This window comes from Pongo pygmaeus, chromosome 2 (genome assembly GCF_028885625.2).
Source record: "Pongo pygmaeus isolate AG05252 chromosome 2, NHGRI_mPonPyg2-v2.0_pri, whole genome shotgun sequence".
Taxonomy (NCBI): Eukaryota; Metazoa; Chordata; class Mammalia; order Primates; family Hominidae; genus Pongo; species Pongo pygmaeus.
The window spans coordinates 937,090-961,965 of record NC_085930.1 but is presented as its reverse complement, the minus strand read 5'-3'; the positions used below and the strand labels follow the sequence as shown (position 1 = coordinate 961,965).

Genomic DNA, 24,876 nt, shown 5'->3' with positions numbered 1-24,876 from the left:
AAGGGGAACCAGGTTATAAATGGGAAGCATTTCTGTGTAAGCATTCTGGTAAATAACCTAGAGAGATTTCAGAAGAAAGGAACCTGAAACTTTACTCTTTTATTGTCCATTATTTTATTGTGACTTCCTTTTTTATTCTAAATCACTTTTAAAACTGATTTTGTATTGATATTCATGTTATTTTTGTTAAAGAAGTTTTCCCAAATTGAATAAACTATAGTCCCACAAAAACGTGGATACAGTGTTTATTAGAGCTATTCGTGTAAAGCAAGTTGTCAGAAGTCCTGGGACAGAGACAGAATCATCCTCAGCTTGGGAGACAGAAAGCATATTGTGAAATGGTAGTTCTCAAAGTTTAGTGTGCAAAGATTAACTTTTGAAGCTTGTTGAAATGGCACCTTTCCCAGAAGCTGGTTCCCAGAGACTCTGATTCAGTGTGGTTCAGGGATTTGAATTGTTACTGTTTATTCTTACATTGTGAGAATGTACTGATGAGAGGAAAAAACTGTACTAGCATTATATTAGAAAAAAGTTGATTTAGTTAATTATTTGAGTTTTGTTTGGCTCTCAGATGTTCCAAATATTTGGTTGTTTGAATAGAAACTCCCGCAGCTTCATCCAAATTATTGGCTGTTGGACAATTACAATTTCTTACTTCTTACTATTTTGCAATTGCTTACATCTTACTATTTCACAATTGCTTACTTCTTACTATCTTTTTTTTCCAATGATAATCAAATTTTTCTTGAACCAGTGCATATCATAGAACTTTGGCATTTATTATACAAACAAAGGATACATTTCAGTAAACTCTGAATGAGTCACCAATTAATTATGAGCTAGTTTGTCCTAGGTTCAGAATAGAGCTATACTGATTTATGGCTCTGGATTAATCTGGGAACATTAGCCAGGTATAATTTTGAATTAGGGTGAGGGCAAATAAACAGAATGGTTCCTTCATTAACATAATACAAGGAATTGTGTGGGTTACTGCACAGAGTGCCTTAATAAGCATATATTTAGAATTAGATGCTCAGTCTGATCTGAAGTTAACTAGGCAAACATCGAGTTTATGCCGTCAAATAGCAGATGTTGGTGCATGTCTGTGATACAGCAAGTCACCACACGCTGGCACTATCAGGAGCAGGCCAAACAGCATTCTGGGAGGAGGGTGAGACAAAACTTAAATGGATCGAAAGTGAAGTTAGGGTGGACGAGAGAGTAGAAAGATGGTAAATGAGAAGCAAAAACAAATAAACAAACCAACAAAAAAACCAACACTAGGGGGAAGGGTGAATCACTGACAATCAGAAAGCATTTTCAAACTGGGCATGTGAACCCAGTCCAGTTTTCTCTGGTACGGACTAGCACAGCTAACCTTATTCAGGAGGTAAAGATGATGTCCAGTTCTGGGTGCTGCTGGTTAGAAAAAATAAGGACTTTAGATGCAAACTGGGTCATTCAGAAATGACTTGGATAATATGCCAGCAGAGGGGAAATAAAAGCTTGTTCTCAGAGCACAACAGGCTTGGGGAAGTATCAGTAAAAGAGCTGCCTTTGGGTAAGAAACGGGCAAAATCTTCTAAACCAATCTTTTTTGAGTAGCGAGTCCTATTAGTGCTATTCCCTTTTGCAGGAGAATGGCAAATGAATCTTTAAGACTTACATTGAGCTGAAATAAACATTGAATTAGATAATGATAAAGATGAGGCAGACCATTAGCTGAAGAGTTTACAGAGTGAAACAAGGTGTAATGGGTCATAGAAGATTTTGTTTAGACCTTTCTAGAATTTTTATGTGTCCTGAACTTTTCTTTTAGTGATTTGGAGGAATCACTATAAATAAAAATATGAATTCAGGATATAGATGAAAAGATTATTTGATTTTAGTGATTGATATTTTCTAGGTCCCTCCCTCAACAGATCCCTGTTTGTTCACTTTGTCTCTCTCTTTTTATCTTTAATTGCAGTATTTGCATTATTACAAAAATTATACATAGAATCTAAATTTTAAATTTTAACACTCTGAAAATCACTATATAAGCTACAGTTTATGTATCAACAATACTTATTCTAAAGCATATATAAAAACAACTTTTGAAAGTTTTATAAGAACACACATGTAAAATATTCCAGAAAATGGAATGAAATTCAAGGATTCATGTACATAAAAATGGCCATCAAATGAGTACATTGGATAAACAACAAACTAAATCTTTTCAGATAGAAAATGGAGTTTGAAAAGAAAATAACTGAACTTTTCCCAATTCACGGAAGAGCTACTCCTTGGTTTTATTAAAAAACAAACAGAAAACCAGACTGCCATGTTTAAAGTAGAAAATAAAGGACAATAAGCATCTGGATAAGAGCTGTCATCTCAAATGACTCCAAGGACCAAGTGGGCAACTTTAATGAAAGAAGCAGGCTGAATCTAGAGAAAAGCAAGGCACAGGTTCCAGGACAAACTGGAGGGCACAGGCCCCATCTGAAGGCATTCAAACTTTTTTTTTTTAAGACAGAGTCTCACTCTGCCACCCAGGATTAATTGCAGTGGTGTGATCTTGGGTCAGTACAACCTCCACCTCCCAGGTTCAAGTTATTTTCCTGCCTCAACCTACTGAGTAGCTGGGACTACAGGGATGAGCCACCACACCCGGCTAATTTTTTTGTATTTTCAGTAGAAACAGGGTTTCCTCATGTTGGCCAGGCTGGTCTCGAACTTCTGACCTCAAATGATCTGCCCACCTCGGCCTCCCAAAGTGCTGGGATTATAGGCATGAGCCACTGCTCCTGGCCCAAACATTAAATTGTTTAGTACTTTGGGTAGAATGGAGAGAAAAAACTAAAATTCAAACCAAATACAAAATTGAAACCAAACCTAAACATATTCATAAGCTGCATCTTACTGGTAGGTACTAGTTAGGGCCTTTATCATTAACACCTGAAAGTGGTGTAGTTTTGACAGAAAATGAAAGAGATCCATCTAAAGAGGATGACGGAAAAGATAGCAACTGAGGAGAAAGAAATGAGATGGAAAAAGCAATTTAAATATAAAGACACATAGCCATTAGTAAGAACATGTGGTAGAATTTGGATGTTTGTTCCCTCCAAATATTGTGTTGAAATTTGATACCCAGTGTTGGAGGTGGGGCTTGATGGCAGGTGTATTAGTCCATTTTCACACTGCTATAAAGAACTACCTGAGACTGGCTAATTTATAAAAAAAGAGGTTTAATTGGCTCACAGTTCTGCATGGCTGGGGAGGCCTCACGAAACTTACAACCATGGCAGAAGGCAAAGGGGAAGAAAGCACCTTCTTCACAAGGCAGCAGGAGAGAGAGAGAGCATGTGCAGGGGAAACTGCCACTTTGAAATAATCAGGTCTCATGAGAACTCTCTCACTATCACAAGAACAGCATGGGGGAAACTGCCCCCATGATCCAATCACCTCCCACAGGGTGCCTCCCTCAACATGTCAAGATGAGATTTGGGTGGGGACACAGAGCCAAACCATATCAGGAGGTATTTAGGTCTTGGGGGCAGATCCTTCAGGAATAGCTTGGAGGCATCTTCTTAGTAATGGATGAGTTCTCAATTATTTCCCATGACAGTCTTCTCCCTTCCTCACCCCTGCCACCTGGAGCTGGTTGTTGAAAGAACCTAGTATGTCCCCCACCCCCCATTCCTCCTTCTCTTGCCATGCGATGCCTGTTCCCGTTCACCTTCCACCGTGAGTAGAAGCTTCCTGAGGCCCTCACCAGAAGCAGATGGCGGTGTCATGCTTCTTGTATGGCCTGCAGAACCATGAGCCAAGCAAACCTCTTTTCTTTATAAACTGCCCAGCCTCAGGTATTCCTTTATTGTAACACAAATAGACTAAGACAACAAGGAAACAGGCACCGAAAATTTGAAGCTATAAAGGCACTCTTTATTTGGGATAGAAAAACAAACTGAAAGGGGCTCAACCAAACTCTGAAACTACATTAACAAATTAATAGATCAAGAGTGAGTAAAAAGGAAATATATCTGAAAACAAATATGTACGTGCTCGTATGTATAAGCTAGCAATGGTATTAACTATTCTTTCTTAGAGCAAAAAAACTTGAAAAACCTAAAATCACTTAAATGAAAAATGTCTCTGGTAATTATGTAAACAAGGAAGGTGGTCCTAAATTGGGAATAGAGAAAATAAAATGAAAAATTACGGTTGATAATATTAAAACATAAAAATAGCCAAAGTGGTTAAGGGATGGGGAGAAGAAACAGAAAAGCAAGGCATGCAAAATGTCATAAAAGACAGAAAAAAGCTAACAGGAAGCTTGAAGATAACGGATCAGTTTCAAGTTTTATGGATACTTCATAGAGTGAATAATACTCTAGGAAAATACAGATGTTTCATTGCAAAATTAAATAACGGCAGTCTTTTTTAGATTTCTAGAAAAATATAAGGGAGTAGACAAATTTTTAATTAAATTTTTAGTCCCATGAACTTAAAAAAATTCTTTGTCCTCTGCTACTGGTTGTCTACAGATAAGCAAAATTAATATCATTTGACATATTTGAAAGCAGGCCATCAATGCTGGTTCAACTGTTTATTATTTTACGGGCAAGGACTCATGATTCAGATTTCATATCGCACATGTAGTACGGTCATCCTTCTGTTTATACAATTGTTCCCAGTTCTTGCTACATAGGTAAATATATCATGATGTTCTACAGTGTTCCACCACTAGAAATCCATTAGAAGGAAAATAGAAGAGTAGAAAAGGAATGAGAATTGTAATCAAGGTTAGAATGAAGTGGATGGAAGAGAGCACAGCAATCATGACCCTGTGATTAAGCAAAGTAGGAGACATAAATAACATACATAATTAAAATGATTTATTAAAATACTAGTGATTTTGACATTGCCGAGTTTCTGTCTTTTCAGAAAAAGAACAATATCCCATGAAGAAACTTACCATGTTAGTCTCTGAAATGCTGTCAATGCTTTCAACATGGACATCTATACCTACTGGCACTGGGGACCCTTCAGAAAGAAGAATGGTTAATATGCTGAGGAATGCATTATTATCATTTTAAAACCATTCAAAACAGAGAGATTAATTCTCTTGGACAGCGACTGAATTACTTTTAAAGTTTTTTTAAACAACAAATTTCTCCATTATTTATTGAATCAGTTATTATATACTCAACTATTATAATAAAGGCACATGTGTAAATAAATGGTATTCTAATAATCATTACTCATTCACTTGGGATCATGTCAATAGTTTCCTCCTCTAGTATAAAAGTAGTGTCTCCAGTTTTTTTTTTTTTTTTAGTTTTTTATTCTTTTTACCTACTAGTGATTTGAAAAGGAAAACTGTTTTGAAAACATGTCTTAAGAGTATGTAGAATTATGTACTCTATATGGTAACGGTCATATCTCACAGTCAGGGAGTGTCATAGAATCCTTGACATGGGCAATGTTGGGACCTTTTCTCTGCTGTCAAAAATATCAGCCTTTTCCATTTGTGCCGTGGTTGGTGGAGTAGAGGAACACAGAAAATTTTATTGAGACTAAAAGTACAGTGCCACACAGGGACACTACAGATCAGATTCAGAAGTGTCCCTTTGCAGATCAGCAGCAACCACAGGCTGCATTTGGGAAGAAGCAAATATCCTTACAAATCCATTTAATGAGAAAATACTGAGAGAAGAATTGGAGCAATTTCAGACAGAGCACTGCTGACACTTGTACAGTTGAGTCACCCAGAATCAGGTTCATGGGCCCAGAAAACCTGAATGACAACCAAGAGAATCCAGACTAGACTGACATTTCCTAGGTACACCTAACAAATGATTTCACCACTTCCAGTGTGAGGCAAAATTGATGTTAGTAACATCAACATTTAGTTTTGTGAGGGAAATTATATGTACATATGTGTTAAAATAATTTATATATTTATATATGTAGTCTTTCATATGTTCTCTTTCCATATAAGCCATTCTCAATTAAACCTTATTGTCTATATAGTTCTGAGTTTTAAAAAATATTTTCAATTATGGTTGAGAAAATATAAATCCTGCCTAAATGGATCCAAGCTGGTTGTTTTAATCAAGATTCAAAGATTTAGGCTGGGCGTGGTGGCTCACGCCTGTTATCCCAGCACTTTGGCAGGCTGAGGTGGACGGATCACTTGAGGACAGGAGTTTGAGTCCAGCTTCACCAACATGGTGAAACCCCGTCTCTACTAAAAATACAAAAATTAGCTGGGCATGATGGTGTGTGCCTGTAATCCCAGCTACTCGGAAGGCTGAGGCATGAATGTTGGGAGGCAGGGGCTGCAGTGAGCTGAGATGGCACCACTGCACTCCAGTCTGGGTGACAGAGCTAGACTGTCTCTCAAAAAAAAAAAAAGAAAAAGAAAAAAGAAAAGAAAAGAAAAGAAAGGAAAACAAAAGAAAAGAAGATAAAAGAAACAAAGAAAGATTTAGAGGAGTCAAGCCTGAAAAGCTTCCTTAATGAGGCTGAGGCTACGTAATGCCTGGATGTGCTACGTGGGACAGGCATGCCTATAATTCGACAGCCCTTTAAATGCATAATAGTATAAAAACCCAAGGTATGTCTTGCCAGTCCTGTATCTTTTCTGTGACTGCCCCAGGAGTTAACTGATGTCACCTTCACTTTATTAACAAATTCCCTTTTTTGGATCCTCAAATCCATGCCCTCGGTATCATTTTTTTACTTTGAAGGGTTTCAGGTGGCCAGGCACAGGGATGGCATGCAAATATATTCCTGCTTCAGGCTTCTGGAATACCTCAGTTACATCTTAACTACCATCTTCTTCCTGACATTTAGTCAATTACTATATACCCTATAGTCAATTACTATATATATAGTCAATTACTATATACCCTATAACACTAATTATGACTTTTTTTTTTTTTGAGACAGTTTCACTCTGTCGCCCAGGCTGGAAGGCAGTGGCATGATCTTGGCTCACTGCAACCTCTGCCTCCTGGGTTCAAGCGATTCTTGTGCCTCAGCCTCCTGAGTAGCTGGGATTAGAGGCATGTGCCACCACGCCCAGCTAATTTTGTTCACCACATTGGCTAGGCTGGTCTCAAACTCCTGACCTCAGGTGATCTGCCCGCCTCGGCCTCCTAAAGTGCTGGGATTACAGGCATGATTCACTGCACCTGGCCATATTATGCCAATTCTTAAATAGTGTCTAATGGTGATTTTGATTAAGCACTAACTTGGGAACATCTCACTATTATTCCTTCATAGGGTTCGGCTCTGGTGCTTTTTTATGTGTGTGTGCCTTTTTTCTTGAATTAGTAGAATAACCAAAATAACAATTCATGAAAATATTTTTGCCATGGCTCTACCTGGTATTTTAGATTGAGTAAATCTTCCCAATAATTCCAAAACTCCAAGGGAAGAAAAAATTTGGAAAGGTCTTGGAGGAGCGGCAGAATGTCCCAAATGAAGCTCTAGCATTAAAGTCACTTAGGCTAGAGTTTGAAACCAGCTTCACAATTGTTATGTGAATGAGAGTAAGTAACGTCTCTAAGCTCAGTTTACCTGATTTATAAAATTTGTCTAGTAATACTCACCTTGGAGACTCATTTGAGGACTAGACATAGTACAGTTACTGAACTTAATTTGTAGTCAATAAATGGCATATAATAAATGTTATCACTACTGCAATTAAGCAAAAATATAAACCTGCCCCTTAGGCATGTAAGCCGCTACTCCCAATCCTACGCCATTTAGATAATGAGTCCAATCTTCACCAAAAAGAAAAAAAAAAAAAGGAAAAGAAAAAGATACAGTGCTTCTCATCACTTATTTATTTTATTTTTTTAAATCAGAGAGCAACTTGCAGTTAGTACCTCACGATTTATAAATAGATCCTAGATGCTGACAACTGTCTCTACGAGCCTGGGGACAGTCTTGTAAAACTACCCTCCAAGGACCTATTCATGCCACTGCTGCCCAAGCACTGGAGCCTAAGGGTTGTTTGAAGGCTGATCTGAGATCGGGGTTAAAACATAGCTTGTTTATTAGGAATGGGTTTCTGGAAATACCTTCGATTTCTTCCTTCTGTCCTCCAAATTTATACTGGTTCTGGTGGGGATAAGCTCTTCCGTTTGCAAGGAAAATGTATGCCCTCAGGTGCCGTCTGGCCTCATTTCTTTTTTCTTTTTCTTTCTTTTTTTTTTTTTTTTTTGAGATGGAGTCTCACTCAGGCTGGAGTGCAGTGGTGTAATCTCGGCTCACGGCAACCTCCACCTCCTGGGTTCAAGCGATTCTGTGGCCTCAGCCTCCTGAGGAGCTGGGATGACAGGCATGCACCACCACCCCTGGCTAATTTTTTTTGTATTTTTAGTAGAGACGGGGTTTCATCATGTTGGTCAGGCTGGTCTCGAACTCCTGACCTCAAATGATCCGCCTGCTTCGGCCTCCCAAAGTGCTGGGATTACATGCGTGAACCACTGCGCCAGGCCATCATTTCTGCCTGGTTTGAGCTCCATGTCCCACTGTACCTTATTCATGGGTTTGAGGAACTGTATTACGCTCTAGCATTCTTGAGGATAGAGTAGAGAGTGAGCAGCGTGTAAAGCCAAGATGCAGAATCAGAGTTTGGGAGCCAGATAAAAGCTCCAAAGATCATTCTTTTTACAAAGAAGGAGCTGAGTCAGATAGAAGGTGGCGATAAAGCATATGCATTAAAATCCATGGAACTTGTAGCCATATAAACCCGAGTTAGTGCCAAACTTCTGTAAATACCTCAACTCCTCATGTAATCTGTAAAACAGAACTAAATATACGGTACCTACTTTATAGGGTTGTTGTGATTATGTGAAAGGAAGCTAGTCAAGTCCTTAGCCTAACCCCATTCAGATGTATTAAAACGAACTTACGTGTTATCTATCTATTGGATCAGTAATAAATGTAACAGTGTAAATAATAATTTTTAATTTTATTAATTCACTACCTAAAGCATTTAAAATATAGTGAAAATTAAATAAACATTAACCATTATGATGATGGCGTTGATTTCTCAGGATAACTAACTAGGTAGTAGCACACACATTTATAATCCTTTTTGTATATGGAAAGATATAGCATCTATTTGGTTTTTATGCAGGCTGGAATAATGAGGGCTAAATAAAAGTTATACATCTGATTTCTATAATGCATTTAAAGTTCATTATATAATGTATCATCTAATCCTTTAATTATAGCCGCTTTGTTAGCTAGAGAGAGCTGATTTTAGCTCCACTTGACACGAGGGAGTGCATACTCAGAGAGGTTACAACACGTGCCTGAAACCCAAAGTTAGTTAATGATAGGAAAGTAGCCAGATCCTTCTGACTCACAGTATAGTCCTCTCCTTTGACAAGCAAAGACTGTGTAAGCAGCTTTTATAACTTTAGCTTTTGTCTTGATTCTGTTGCCAGTATCTGAATACTGAAATGATTTCACTTTGAAGAAACAAAGAAATTATCATCTATAAAACTAAAACAAAAAAGCCCTTAGTTATGGGAGATGTAAAAGGTGGGGAAAACATAAATAAAGAAAACGAGCTGCAATTTATAACCCAAGTTAAACAAAAAGCTCCCCTAAATTTATATCCTCCTGTTTCCACATAATGAGTCAATTAATCTTCTAATGCTTTATAAAAGTAAAAAAACACTGCAGTAGCAGCTGGTTTTAATGTTAAAGCTAATTAGGAAAACACATTAAGGCAAGAGAAGTGCTGAAGTTACATTTAGCTCAAGAGGGAAGAAGTATGTGCGTGTGTTTGTGTTGCGGACAAGCATAAAGAAAGAAGATAAATTAAAGCTTGGCTTTTATATTCTGCAGCCTGATTTCCCCAAGGAAGGCAGCCATGAGAACAGAGAAATGGGTCACTGGTATAAGAAGATGTTCCGACCAAGACAGGCAAGAGAAAGTTAAGGGGTGTATTTCACAGAGCTACCAGACTGACACTTCTGACTGAATTTATGGATTTTTCTGCTCAAACTGACTAAACACACAAGCCATTTGGACACCATTTCACCCCAGTCTATGACTGTCAGAAAAATTTCTTAATCCTGGGGTGATTTGCCACTTGCCGCTAAGTAGCACATTTCAATTGCATTTTTAATAACCCCACAAAGTCGCCTCGGGAAAGAAAGTATTTTTAAAAAAATGCATTTTCATTTAAAAAAATCTTAAAATGTATCTCTAACAGATCAAGCAGAGTGGAAATTTCAGGTCAATTTCATGTTTTTCTGGAGGGGGGAGGACAAGGTAGGGATGGAGAATGAAGGCATACATGTTTTAAGATAAAAGAGGAGAGTTGACTCTTCATCATCTACAGGAGTGCTTCTCAAACTGTAAGGTGTAGGGGAATCACTGCAGAGTTTTATGTAGGATCCTGAGTTGGGGCCCGTGCATCTGCATTTCTAACTCCCAGGTGATTCTGCGGCTGGTCCATGGACAACTTTGAGTGTCAAAGCCTCTCTAGACCGCTTGGTTCAAGGTCTACATTCAAGGATAGTCATTTTTCTCTCAAGCTTTCTTCCTTTCCAAGGCCTCAAATAATCTCCATAAAAACCCTTTCCTCTAGGATAGGAGCGAATTTAATTGAGGAATCTAACCTGACAGGAATTAGGGCAGGTTTTTGAATTCGTGTTGAAAAGAGGACATCAGGTAGAGCTTCCAACTGTGGCTCCGGAGTGGCCAGTTTCAAGCCATTCCTGTGTGACTGGCGCTCCCTGGTGGCCACAAACCCACGGCCAGGCTAATTTATCGACTGAAGATTCCTGCTTGTCACATGGGGTAGGGGAAATACTTTAAAGAGCTTTTATAAAATCACAGGGACTGAGGTACAGAGTATCTGCGTAGTAGTTGTAGAGCCTATTATATAAACTTTGGGAAAATTTGGTTGGGGAAACACAGTCTATTGAGAACGGCCGTAAGGAAGATACATAAAAGAAGTAGTGAAGAAAAGTAAAAAAAAGATAAAGAAATAGAGTCTCAGAAGAAAAAAAGGTATTTCTAAAGCTGCTTAATCTCAAGGCTTCTGAAATCTTAAATTATGATTCAATAAGTGTGAAAAATGCTCTGCAAAACAAAAAATTAAACTCACCAGGATTTCATCTGATGCTGATCACCTAATACACTAGCTTTCAAATTGTGATTCTCAGACCAGCAGCATCACCTAGGAATTTGTTAGAAACGCAAATGGTTGGCCCCACCCAGATCTAGCGCGTCAGAGACTCTGGGGGTGGAACCCAGTAAGCTGTGCCTTCAGAACCCCCAGGTGATTCTGATGCTCACCAAAGTTTGAGTCACAAATGTGGTGAAATCAAGGTTAGACCCTTAGAATTGGCCGGGTGTGGTGGCTTACACCTGTAATCCTAGCACTCTGGGAGGCCGAGGTGAGTGGATCACCTGAAGTCAGGAGTTTGAGAACAACCTGACCAACAGGGTGAAACCCTGTCTCTACGAAAACACGCAAAAATTAGCTTGGCCTGGTGGCACGTGCCTGTAATCCTAGCTACTTGGGAGGCTGAGGCTGGAGCATCACTCGAATCCGGGAGGTGGAGGATGCAGTGAGCCGAGATCGCGCCACTGCATGCCAGATGCCAGCACTCCAGCCTGGGTGACAGAGTGAGACTCTGTCTCAAAAAAAAAAAAAAAAAAAAAAAAAGAACTGGAACCAAATGGATTTCAGGAAATTGAAAAAACAAACAACCACCCCCTAAAAAAAAACCCAATCCTCAACATAAGAATATTTAACATATGTTTTTGTTTTGCCTGTTAACAAATTAGTTCTCTGCAGTACCTACATGCCTATTGTCCTTCCCTTGGTCATAACCACATCATGAGAAGAGTATCCCCCGCCCTGAACACTTGTGGTATTCGTTATTCATCAGAAAGCTGTATCCGTTCTACTGCCAGAGGATCTTTCTTCTCAACCTCATCCATACTTCCCTCATCTCCACATCTCTAGGATTCTCAAAAGTTGTCAGTGCAGGAATTGTGGAAGTGGAAGGCTCCGTCAATGAAAGAAGAATCAGGATGGATTTAGCTGTAAGCCAGAGAGTTTAACCTGATGATTTCACCATACCCTGTGTATTGTTGGAAAACTTGGTACCCTCAGTGATACAACTATGTGTACATTAATTAGTCTAAGGAGAAGAAAGTCTTTGTTCCAATTATGTACCTGTAATATGAATTTTCATCTTCTTTACCTGCCATCACAACTCAGCTCTATCACTTTCTGTTTTCATAGCCTTGGGCAAATCTCTTAACCTCTCTTAAGACCCAGTTTTCACATTGCAATATTAAGTATCATGATAGTGCCTATTCCATAGGGTCACTGTGAGGATGGAATAAGATAGTACATTAAGGAGTATTCTAACACTGGATCAATTCTAATTGCTAGAAGTGATAAACCATTTTTAAAAGACAGTTCAGCAGAGTACGTTCAGAGGGAGCCATGGCATTTGCCATACTAGTTCTTCCCCCAAAGCGTGGCATTCTAGCCCATAAGAATATTCAATAAGATTTTATAAATAACATGGATCCAATTTGAGGATTTTAGTTAGAAAATAAGTTGGTGTATAGGCAACATATATCCATTCTCTATTTATGGAACACATACTATTTACTACAGTGTGCATAGTAGGCAAATGAGTTTTTTGGTCAATTTAAAATGGATAACTCATCAATTGTTCTCATTAAAGAGAAGGTGATTGTAAAAGCCTTTTTTTGTTTTAAACTGATGGACTTTACTTGTATTTTGGTCTTGTTTTAAATTTTCACTTCCATTTTGACAGTGCAATGGGTTTTGAAATGAATTTTGAGAGGATAATACTCACCTCCAAATCCAGGTCTCATTGCGAAATCGTCGTCCTCTATATGGAGAAGTTGCTCATATTTCTGAGGCCGCACTTTGGTCCTGTCATCTTTCTTCATTCTAGTTTCTTGTTTGCTGTTCCCCCAAAGGGAAAAAAAAAACTTTTGAGATACATATGCTTCTGGATATTTTGATTTAGGTTCGCCATCTGTGCTCAACATAGCATGTTCTGAAATACATACATAAAAGCTCATTTTCTCAGTTCATATTAAGCCAAAGAGCTGTCAACATTTGTTCTTTATTATATAAGTGTGGCAAATAAGGTAAACGAAATTTTGGAGCACCTTAAGTGACAAACTCAGTTTGGATTTAATGCACAAACTCGTATTTTTTCTCAGAATACGGTTTTTAGACCTGGAAAATCCCAATTACCTGAGTGGAGGTGATCAAAACTCAGATTAATGGACTCCTGTCCCAGATCAACTAAATCAGTCCCCTAGGAAGCAGGGCCTAGTAATCTGCACCTGAGCAAGCTACCTAGATGGTCGCTGGGGTCACTGAGACTGAACAATCTCTGCACTAAGACAGTGAGAAAATAAAAGGACCGCAAGATTGTAAACAGATGAAGGCAGTGTTTTACAAAGACAAAATAAGCAGAAAATACAGGGTGCAGGCTGAGAGCGCACCAGGCAGAATTCCCATCAGGGGTTCTAAAGCCTGAGGGATGGCAATATTTATGCCTGAAGCCAGGTTAAATTGTGAAGTAGGTGATGTCTGTTTTTACCTACAGTTCTCTAGGGCAAAGGAAAGCAGGCAGTGGCCTCTTGGCCCTAGGTGTCCTGATTGGGAATAAGGCCTTGTCTCTCCCTGTGTCGGTGAGCTTGAGCAGGTTGCTGGACCTCCCTGATTTGTTTTCTGCCCTGTGACACCTACTTCTCAGCGATCCTGTGGGTGTGCAGGGGGAATGTCTGTTGTAGCATAGCTCCTTTGTGAGCGACTTGCAGCAGCCTTCAGCTGGATGCGTTGCTCAGCACCTCCTTCCAGAAAAAGGTGGCTGTCATCATCATCATCATCATTAGCGTCATCATCATCATCATCATTAGCATCATCATCATCATCATCATCATCATCATCATGGCTTTTCTAAAATTAGCCTATTCTGAATAGCTGATATGCTTTTGTATTAATATAAAATATTAATTCACATCGGAAACCAATGTGAATTTTAATATAAGACACGTAGGTGAACTTTCTTACACAATAAAGTGACTTTGATGGGGAGCATTTCAGAATCTGGAGCAGCTGCTAAAAGGAATACATCTTACGGGCACCTGAGATCACCCAGTGTGGTCTTTCAATAGGGAAGTTTCTGGCTGAAACCATCAGAGGTTTACAGATGTATAGTTTATCACTGATAGAAATGCAGAAGCTGGGAAAAGAAATCTGTTTTTGGTAGAAGGCAATGAGTTTTATTTTAAACATGTTAAGCCATTATATCCTATGAATAATTGAACACATACAACTAATTTTTCCAAGGAGCTAGAATTAACTGGAGAAGTTCTTTCAAGGAGCTAGAATGAACTATTTATTTTTAAAAAATAGCAGAAATAGCAGCTAGCTTTTATTAAATGCCTACTATGTTCAAGTCACCAAGCCAAAGTAAACATCTTCATTAGCATACATCCAAATTATGCTCTGTTTGGGCCCTATGCCTAGAGCTTCTGATTCAATAGGTTTGGGGTATGAGAATTTGCATGTATAACAACTTCTGAAGAGATCCACTGGCCTAGAAAATAGTAGACATTTAATAAAAGCTGACTACTTGTTACTATTTTAAGAAAAATGGAAATGTAACTATGAGTGAAAACTCATGAAAATTTGTAAACCCCTTTGGTAATAATCTTTTAATACAGCTAAATGGCATGTCACTAATGTGTCTGCTTAGAAGCATACCTCTCCATGAGATTGAAAAGGATAAATCCTAATTAAGAATCCCAAGAATGCTAAAGACAGAGCCCACTGTGAAATGCTCTCTTGGCAGCGTGCGAAAGCACATGCACCTGTTCTAATTTGAGGGCTCTTCAGGTGCACAATGAGATGTTCCATATTTATCTACTTTTGCCTTTTTTTGTATTTTTTGTACTTTCTATTTCCCAAAAAGGATCTGTTGCTTAAATACCCTTTTAAAGAATTTTGAAAATCTATATATTCCCCTCACACATATTTAAATAGACATTTACATTTCTTCATCATAAATTTTGAAATTACTCAAATATTGATGATTTCAAATAAAACATATTGTTCCTTTAGGTGTATCCAATGAATCTAAATGTACACATTATGCATTTAAATATACCTGAACAAGCTTTTTAAAAATCAGAAATTTTATATCATTCTTTTTAAAAAAAAAACTTCTATCTCCATTTTATTTACTTCATATAATTTTATCACTCCATCATGTATCTTTGTAAGAAAAATGTGTAAGCATAGAAATTAACTTTTTTATTTTCTATGACAATTACAAATGGAATAAAACATAGTTTGTATAAATATTGATACTTATTAAAATTAAGAATAAAATTTTATTAAAAATGTATTTATTAATGAACTGATAATTCACTTTCTCCAATTATTCTATGTATCAGCAAATGGGTATTACTCATTGCTGGAATAAAACTCGGTTTTTGCATTAATTCTGTTCTTATTTTTTAATCTTTATAGATGGAAATATTGAGAAAGTTTGTTCATATATGTGGAAGTACATGGAATTTGAAGAAATTTTGTTTCAGTATTCTTTTAACAATGTAACTTAATTACGTAAACTCCTTACTTATTTTTCAAAACTCACACTGTAGAATTTATCTTCAACAATTAGTTTAATGATTTATAACCTGACAAATTAATTAGGTTCTTCCTTCAATTTTGTTAAAAGCAAAAAATAAAGAATTGCCATTAAGAAAAGGATAGCATCATCCACTATCTCAACAACAATATTTGTAATGATCTCTTTGTACCCAGGAACTTTTTAAATGCTGGGGCAATACTCGTAGGATTCAGGAAGAGGGAGAGGGATGCCTGTGTATTGCCAGGTGGGACAGAGCAATCATTAAAAGGAGGTAATAAAGGACACTGCAGGTGATGAGTAGATCAGTTTTAAGAAAGAGGTCAGAGGGAAGTTAAAGATCCAAAAACTGTTTTAAAACTACTCATGTCTGCATGACCCTCAGATACCTCGCATCTACCCTTAGAGTATAATACATTGTACCCCAGGAGGACAGGCACCCTGGTTTGAAGGCCTCTGATGCATACACAGGAAGGTTAATAAAATGAAGGATGAAATAAAACCAAGGAGACAGAAGAAAATTTGCTTAATAAAGGATCACTATATAATGGAGCATCAGATTTAGCTCAGAGTGTTCTAGTCTTATTCTATACACATGTCACTTTAAATCCCTTTGTGTCTTCTCCCCTCTCCCCTATTCTAGAAAAAAATTGATTTCAGTTTAGCAGCTACTGAGAAGAAGCTTTTGGATTTCTTCTGTCTGAGGAGAGGATCTTCTAGGAGTCTGAGTCCTGATGGGATCAGGCAAAGAAATCTCAATTCATGGGAGAGCCTCTCACTGGCATTCCTAATCTTTGTCCTTTCCCACAAAGTATTATGAAGATGGAGAAAGAGTAGGCGTGAGCCTTGGTAATAGGTGTGGTTTTTCTCTTTGAATTAGGGCCTCTTCCTTCCTGGGTCACACAAAGAAAACATATTTCTATGCTCCCTCTTCTCAGTGTCAGAAACTCTACTGTAATTGTGTGACAAAGAAAGTAGAGGTCTGGGAGGAGGGAAAGGCTGGATTCTGAGTGGTCTCAGGGGGACTAAGAGGGTCTTTGAGGAGGACATAGTAGTCAAAGGATTAAAAACTAGAAGCAATTGAGGAAATGGAAATGCACCTAACTCATTCTGCAGCATTGGAGTTTTATAAGTGGAATGATAAAAAATCATCTGACTTGAGTCACACACACTCGGTTGGCCGCCTTATAAAACTGCTTTCCCTGGAGCCTGGAGGTCTATATATTTGATGAGTTAACTAGAATCAGAACTTGAAAAGAACTAGGTCTGACACGAAAAGACTATTTACCCAAGGGAGGACATAATTAATAAGCAAATTTAAAAATATTTAATTGAGGGGGTCAAGAGTGTGATACCAATTGAAGCCATAACTGTCATTTTATATCTATTAAATTAGCAAAAGACAAAAAATAATGTTAGTGTTCCATGCTGTGAAGGATATGATGAGGCCAGGTGCGATGGCTCACACCTGTAATCCCAGCACTTTGGGAGGCAAAGGTGGGCAGATCACTTGAGGTCAGGAGCTCGAGACCAGACTGGCCAACATGGTAAAACCCCATCTCTACTAAAAATACAAAAATTAGCCAGGTGTGGTGGTGGGAGCCTGTAATTTCATACACTCAGGAGGCCGAGGCAGGAGAATCACTCGAACCTGGGAGGCAGAGGTGGCAGTGAGCTGAGATCGTTGCCACTGCACTCCAGCCTGGGTGACAGAGTGAGACTCCGTCTTGGGAAAAAAAAAAAAAAAAGGATATGATGAAATCCTTTTCCATTTCGCAGGTGGGAGTATAAATATTGGTAAACTCCCCTAGAAATTCATCTCAAGAACTATAAAAATATTTCATGTGCTTTACTCAATTATTCAATTCCAGAAAAATCATAATTTTCTTGGTAAAGGAAAAAATGAAATGTGTGAGAACATTTATTGCTGTTACTTATAATAGTGCAAACTTGAAAATAAATGTTCAGAAACAAAGGGGATAATTCTTGTCCTTTAATTCAAATTAATAATATGGAGTGATTAAAAATACCATTATGGTGTCTATGAAGCAATGTGAGGAATGCTTAAGTGAAGAAAATACAAAATGGTTTCTGCGCTATTATTTTAAACATGGAAAAACCATGTAGTTTCATGAATAAGGATTAGACGTGAACTTGGAAAAACAAAAGCATAACTGGATTCTAGGTATCTTTTTCCACATAAAAATCCATTATTGCTATTGTTATTTGTATCATAAATTATCTAGAAAAAATTGGACTTGCCATTTAGAATCCTTTCCAAATAAGAATCTGGTCAAAGCTCTCCACCTTATCACTCCATTCTTGTCATTCTAGAAGCATGGCCTCTTGATAACATGGACGTTTTTCTCAGTCAAGCTTCACTGTGAAACAGTGCACACTGAAGCTCAGCTAACTGTTCCAAATAATGTAGGCAAAATTTTAAAAACTTTTTGTAGGCTTATTATTTTTCTTTAGAAAAATACAAAATGAAGCAAAAATGTTCTATTAGGCTACATACATGGATGCAAATCCAAGAAATAAGGTAAAGTAGTGGGAAAATCAATTTGTCCAATTTTTCATCACGAAGAAAACCTTCATGATTCTTGATCCAATGTTTATTTCCAGGCTCTGGATGTTTTTGAAATGTCTTAGAGAAAACGTGGTACATTAGATGTAGTGAATCTTATTAAGGATCTGATTGAACTCCTAACTTCTGAACTCTGGAAATACATGCCTGACTTTATCAATAGCCTGTCTCTTGTAAAGGTAAAAATCTAGGCAGATGAACATTTCTGTGGAAAAGCCAGCCAGAGAGAATGCTTCACTTGAAACATGACAATTCCCACATCTCACTTGGGTCTCTGTCAGATCACAAGCTCAGTGAGGAGGCCTCAGCTTCCCCATCTGTGAAATGAGGAAATTAGACCAGATTAGCAGCTAGTCTGCAGACATTTTTTAAAAATAGTTCACATGGTACATTAACTTGGAAAAATTCAGAGAAAAGCTTGGATTTCTTGCTTCTTTTGAAAAAAATCAGAAAATCTGGCCACACGAGGCTCAAGTTCTCTTACAACAAGAGAAGGCTGTGGGCACGGTGGCTCATGCCTATAATCCCAGCACTTTGGGAGGCCAAGCCTGGAGGATCACTTGAGGCCAGGAGTTTGAGTCCAGCCTGGGCAACATAGAGAGACCCAATCTCTACCAAAAAAATATAAAAGCCGGGTGTAGTGGCACACTCCTGTTGTCCCAGCTACTTGGGAGGTTGAGGTGGGAGGACTACTTGAGCACAGGTGTTTGAGGTTATAGTGAGCTATGATTGGACCACCGCACTCCAGCCTGGGCAACAGAACAAGACGTTTCAGAAAAAAAAAAAAAGCTAAAAATTAAAAAACAAACAAAAACGAGAGAAGGCTGAACCTGACAAGCCATTTTCCCTCAGAGGAGCATATACCTTGTAGTTGTAGTCTCTGCCACTCTCTTCTGTCTTGCTTGCAGTAGCATTGGATTTGCCATGCCTGAGAACCTACTGGCATTTACATTAGGTTCATGGTAATGTTTAACAAGTGACTCTTTAGGAAAAAAAGCCCCAGTTTATAGTGTTTTATTTCCATGGTGTAAATACTTCCACTATGGCTGATTTCAGGCTACCAACAACGTGCACGGCGGAGATGTGTCTAGCACATAGTATAGTGTAGTATAGTGTAGTATAGTATAGTATAGTGTAGTGTAGTATAGTATAGTGTAGTGTAGTGTAGTGTAGTGTAGTGTAGTGTAGTATAGTATAGTATAGTATAGTACAGTAAAGTATAGTATAGTATATTGTAGTATTTCTACCACACAGTTACAATAGACCTAAATAACCTCAAGAGCAACAGATGATAATAAAATGTGGAGAAATCATTGGGAAGTGGTGAGTTTTAAGTATTTGCTACCTTTATTTTAGAAAGGATTTAATTTAATTGCAGGCTTATATAATTTAATTTTTAATAATGTGTGCTTTTAACAGCCAGCTGATAAATTTCCTGAAAACAATTGGCTGTTGCAAGCGAGTTTGAGTAGACTCCAGCACTCTGCTGATTATTTTCAAGGCCAGAGTCAATAAGTTGCTCTTACAGTATTTTTAGCCCCAACCCAGCACTTGCATGTAAATATCACTCAATATAATTGTTGAAAGAATGAATAAATATTCAGTGAGTCTATTTGCTTAATCCTCTTTGCATCATCTGGAAGTAAAATTTCTTCTCTAGGTAAAAGGGGAACATTTTCCACCTGCCATCACTTACTTTATTCACACCTCTCCCTACTTTGCTTTTAGGAAACAAAAGGTATCTTTGAATAAATATTCTTTTAAAGTCTTTAGATTTTGAAAGAAGGGACTCTCTGGATTAAAAAATGAGGTTATATTCTGAATGAAAACAACTAAAAGCAAAACATTTAAGAGCCTTATTGTATAAAAACTGGCCCCAAACAATGCATATATAAATCCCCCTTATAATTTTCAAAGATCATGTCTTCCTTTCATGTTCACTCTATTAGTTCTTTTGCATTACAGGAGAGGGGATTATTAATTAATTAATTAATTACTTAATTATTGGCTCATAATCAGGTTGGGTGTTGGGCAAAGAACTTCACAGTATCTATTCACATACTAAGGTAGGAAGGTAGGAAGACTCCTGGGCCTCTTACTCTAAAAATGACTCTATACAGTAATTACTGTATTTTGGTCAAATGCCCTAAAATCTGCATGACAGAGTGCTTGAGTGACAGCTCAAAAATTGGCTGGCTGTATTACTCTGCTCACTCAGGGAAAATGCCTGGGTTTCATTCTAAGTGGCTACTTCTGGACCAGTGTGATGGTTTATACAATCTCTAGTGCCCTGGAGGGTGTTTCTTTGAAGAACAAAAGAAGCAGATATAAATTTTAATGAATCCCATTCTGGCTTGTGACTCAAAGGAGCACTTCATTTAGGAATATAGAAGTGACAACAAATATGATTGGCCCCACATGACTGAAATCCTGGCGTTTCCTATGGGGGAAGTCTGCTTTTGCGTAGGCTCTAAAATTCTTCTTTTCCTTTACATAGGATCTAAAAATGAGGCATTTAACATCAGAAAAAATTTCTACCTCACCACAAAGAACCAATGCTCTTCTCTTTTTCTTTAAATGTCACCTAAAAAATATACATGGTAGATTTTTTTCTGTGGCAACTCTGCCACTGATAGTGGGTTGGTGTGATGAATTAGCTACTATAATCATCTCTCTTCTCCTCATCTAAACATCCACCAGACTGTACAAGTCTACTCTTTGGATGACAGATAATATTTTAATCAGTGTCTATTGATTTTTAAAATTAGATAAAACATACTATAAAATGTAATAAGCTATCTGAAAAAAAATAGAGTCTTACATTTCCCAAATATTTCCTTAGCTAATTGCTATGACCAAGACTGGGAAAGTGGTTAAAAGGAACAAGACTTCATATCGTCTCAGGTCTGGGTCTGGGAGCAGAAGCGTGGAAGGAAAGTGTGAGAGGTAGTCCCTGATTTTTATTCGCAGAGCAGGAATCAGTAATCTAGTAACACATCTCTTTTGGTTTTGGTCATTAAACCTGAGACTTCAGAAGATATTTATCAGAATTTTATGTTCTCTTTCCTGATCTTACAGTGAATGCATAATACATATTTAGGATGTGAGAGCAATCTAGCTTAAACATCTGTCACCCCATTGGCTGCCAGCATTGACCAGATGATACTCTCATCTTCATTCCTCAATTTCTCCTTTTGGGTCTTTTTGGAAATATGGTGCTTGGTGAAAAGAGAACTCTTTCTCAAAGACATTATTTGATTATTAAAGGTATATAGGTAGTAGGGTGACAAATCATTCCAGTATGCCTGGGGCTGAAGGGATTCCTGGCAGTTTTAGTACTAAAACCTATAAAGCCCTAGGCAAATTGGTGTATAAACAGGTCACTCTCACAGATAGCTATCTCCCTTACTAGCACATCCAAACATGCTCCTGATTATTGATGGGAAGATAATAATGATGATGTGTTGATATTCATAATTTGTCAAATGTATGAAAATTATTCTTGAAAGACAAATGGCTTTAATGCCTTTTGATACTATTTCATCAATCCATGAAACTATATACCCTACAAATACTTGACATTAAATGAAGTTGGTGCTTAGACTAATTTCTACTCAAAATAAATTTGAAGAAACATTAAACAAGTATTTAATGTATTAGTAATAAATGTATTACTAATTGAAGAAATACATTCTCTGAAAGAGGATCCTTACATGAACCCTTTAACTGTTTTCTCCAAAATAAGCATAAATAAATTTACAAATGTCAGCAAATTCCAAGATATTGCTCTTTCAGGTGTCAAACAGAGGTGATTTATGATGATGCATGAATGCTGTCTCTAGAGACAGACATGGTTACAAAGATGTGCTACCATTAAAGATATGTTTCTAGGTTTCCTGTAGGTCTGAGGCAACTGCTGAGAGAAACTGGGCAGTAATTCCATGGACTGCACTATGAGCATCTTACCAGGTTTGTTTCATTGAAGAGGAGCACCGCTGGTGTGTCATCTTGATGTTAGAAGCAGCACAAACATTTGGTATCAATATGATCCAGATGTAGGTGAAGAAGACTAACTGGAAAGCCAGGACCATCTCTTCCAAAAAAAACCCAAAAAGGATGCAGGTGGACGCAACCAATACTGTGATCACGATTTCTTCTTCACGTGTCTTTTAAAAAATAAACAGCATGCCAGGGAAAATGCATTAGGGGAAAAAGAAAGACATTGTCTTCGATGCTGCACTTTGTTTTAGTAGATTAAATTGATTCACATCACTTACAGGCAAATATCTATCTGGATCTTCAGCAATTTGAGGAAAACAAAGAAGATTTTTAAAATTTTCAGTTTACATCCTTTGGTCTCTTTTTCCGGGAAAGGTTTTTAGTGTGATGCTCAATCCATACTCAATAAACCCTCAGCTGCAGTCCTAGGCAAACAAAGAAGTGAGGTTAAGCATTAATCCTCTTAATCCAATGCAATATCATTTAAATATACTTAGTGACTCAGCAAAATAATATGCCTATTGAGAAAAAAGATGATTAATTTAATCTTAATTACACATTTGAAGACCTTTTCCAGTATCTTATGGTTCCTTTTAATCCCCAGAAAGAATCTTTTCCTCCCCAAATGCATACAGACTGCCTTAGCACAGACACAAAATAAAATTATATTTTTTAAGGTAAATAATCATATTTTAAGATGATGGTTTATTTCATTGGTAACAAAAGTGGTTTAATTTAAGGTTTATTTAATAGCAAGCAACCCAGTTAATAAAAATGAACTTAATCCTGGTCAGTGTGCAAAGCACACACTGTCACTGTTAAATTATGGCCACACACTTTCCTAAAGGTGCCTTGCATACTTAGAGAAAATATTTAAGAAAATATTTCTACTTCACATATGCAAAGCACCAATAAAAGGTCATGTCATTGAAATTAGTCTTCTTCAACTGGACTAGCACAAGGTGAGCAATACAGCAACAGTTGACCTTTTTACTAGGACTTAGGAAGAAAGCCATTTTCTTCCCAGAAATATAGTGTTGTGAGAGAAAGTCTTAAATTTCCTCAAATCGATTTGTGTCCTTGACACCTTCTATTCTGTGTAATCGCTTAATCATACTTATTTCTTTTGGTTTGGGTTATGGCTTCTTTTAGCCCATGCGTTAAAACCTTCTCCTATGTTTCTTAAGCATGTCTTTTCTCTTTAAAATATATTTTTAATATAAAATATTACAAATATACAGAATGATGTAATAAATCCTTGCTTCTCTTCTTAGGTTCGATTTAGTGTTTATAATCATATGCAGTTATACTATTATTGTATATGTATGTATCTATAAATAATGTACAAACTTTTGCATGTTTTAAAACTTTATATAAATGGTGTCATATTCTACTTTTACTACTAAAAGCTACTTTTCTTTCAACATTATGCTTAGGGATTTATTATGTTGACAAATGTGCCTCTAGTTAATTCATTTTAACTGCTATATGGTACTTCAGTATGGATACATAATATTGCATTTATTCGTATTTTTGTCGATGGGCATTGTTTCTTATTTTTCTGTTATAAACAATCCTGCAATAAATTTTTATAAATATTTTCTTGTACACATGTGTAAGTGTCTCTTTAGGGTAAACACCTAGAAGTAAAATGGCTAGGCCGAATAATTTTCACACCTTCAAATTTACTGAGCACAATCATATCGCTCATCAAAGTGCTTGTACCAATTTACTTCCCCACTAGCAGTGAATGAGCGCTCTTATTTCTTAAAATAATTTTTAACATTGGTATTATCAGACTTTTAAATGTTATGTAATTCGATCGGTATTGTAATTTTAATTTCTGTAATGTTTAGAAACGTTGAAGCAATTTCTTCAGGTATTTCTGAGCCAGTAAGCCTTCTTTGAAGAGCCAATGGAAGAAATGTAAGAAAAGTTGCTCATCTTAAGCTACTGTCACTTTGGTTGTTAGAAGACCGCACTGTGGTCAAAGTTTGTTTCAGTACCTTCCATCTCAGTGCTCTTATGAGATCCAGGGCACCAACCCCTCGGCCCTAGCACTCTCTATTACCTGGTCCCCTCTTCACTTAGTAAGCAATATCTACACTAACATTTCCCAAAGTACTTCTTGGCTACACTCAGTGGAGCTATTTGGGGCATTTATTTTTCGGAAATATCTGTCAGATCACATGCCTCCTCACTGTCACTTAAATTATGTTAGGATGCCCTGGTGTCTCCTTCTGTATTGCAGGGATGAATCATGATGAGAATCTGTCTGACCTCTTTACTGAATAATCTTTGCTAGACTATCTATATCGCTATAAACATTAAGGAAGAAATAAAAGCAGTTTGTTTTTTGATGATGAATTTTAAGTGGGAAATGGTCTGCATAAAAATAAAAATATGGCAATGGCTTACACTAGAGAGAGTTGGCTTACAGAAAGTCTAAGGGTTTTAGTTCAATTACAAGAAGGCATCTGTCTCTGTTGATGCTGAGTTAGCTCCTTAACCTTATTCCTTTAGAGCTTTCCTTTGCAAGCTCAGTAAGCTTCTTAAGAAAAAAAAAAAAAAAAAAAAAAAAGAGAAAAGCACATCTGTCAA

The 24,876-nt window shown here is 37.3% G+C and overlaps 1 protein-coding gene across 1 annotated transcript in view; it reads right to left on the bottom strand.

Moving 5' to 3' along the window:
* The window catches only part of GABRR3 (gamma-aminobutyric acid type A receptor subunit rho3), a 48,520-nt gene extending 26,153 nt beyond the window's left edge, over positions 1 to 22,367 (bottom strand). Inside the window, exons 1-3 of the mRNA XM_054482781.1 lie at positions 22,243 to 22,367; positions 12,870 to 12,982; positions 4,961 to 5,028 (exon numbers count right to left, since the gene is read on the bottom strand). Of these exons, the coding sequence (XP_054338756.1) occupies positions 4,961 to 5,028; positions 12,870 to 12,982; positions 22,243 to 22,367 (306 nt within the window). The remainder of the gene's footprint in view (positions 1 to 4,960; positions 5,029 to 12,869; positions 12,983 to 22,242) is intronic.
* Between the last annotated feature and the right edge of the window lie 2,509 nt (positions 22,368 to 24,876).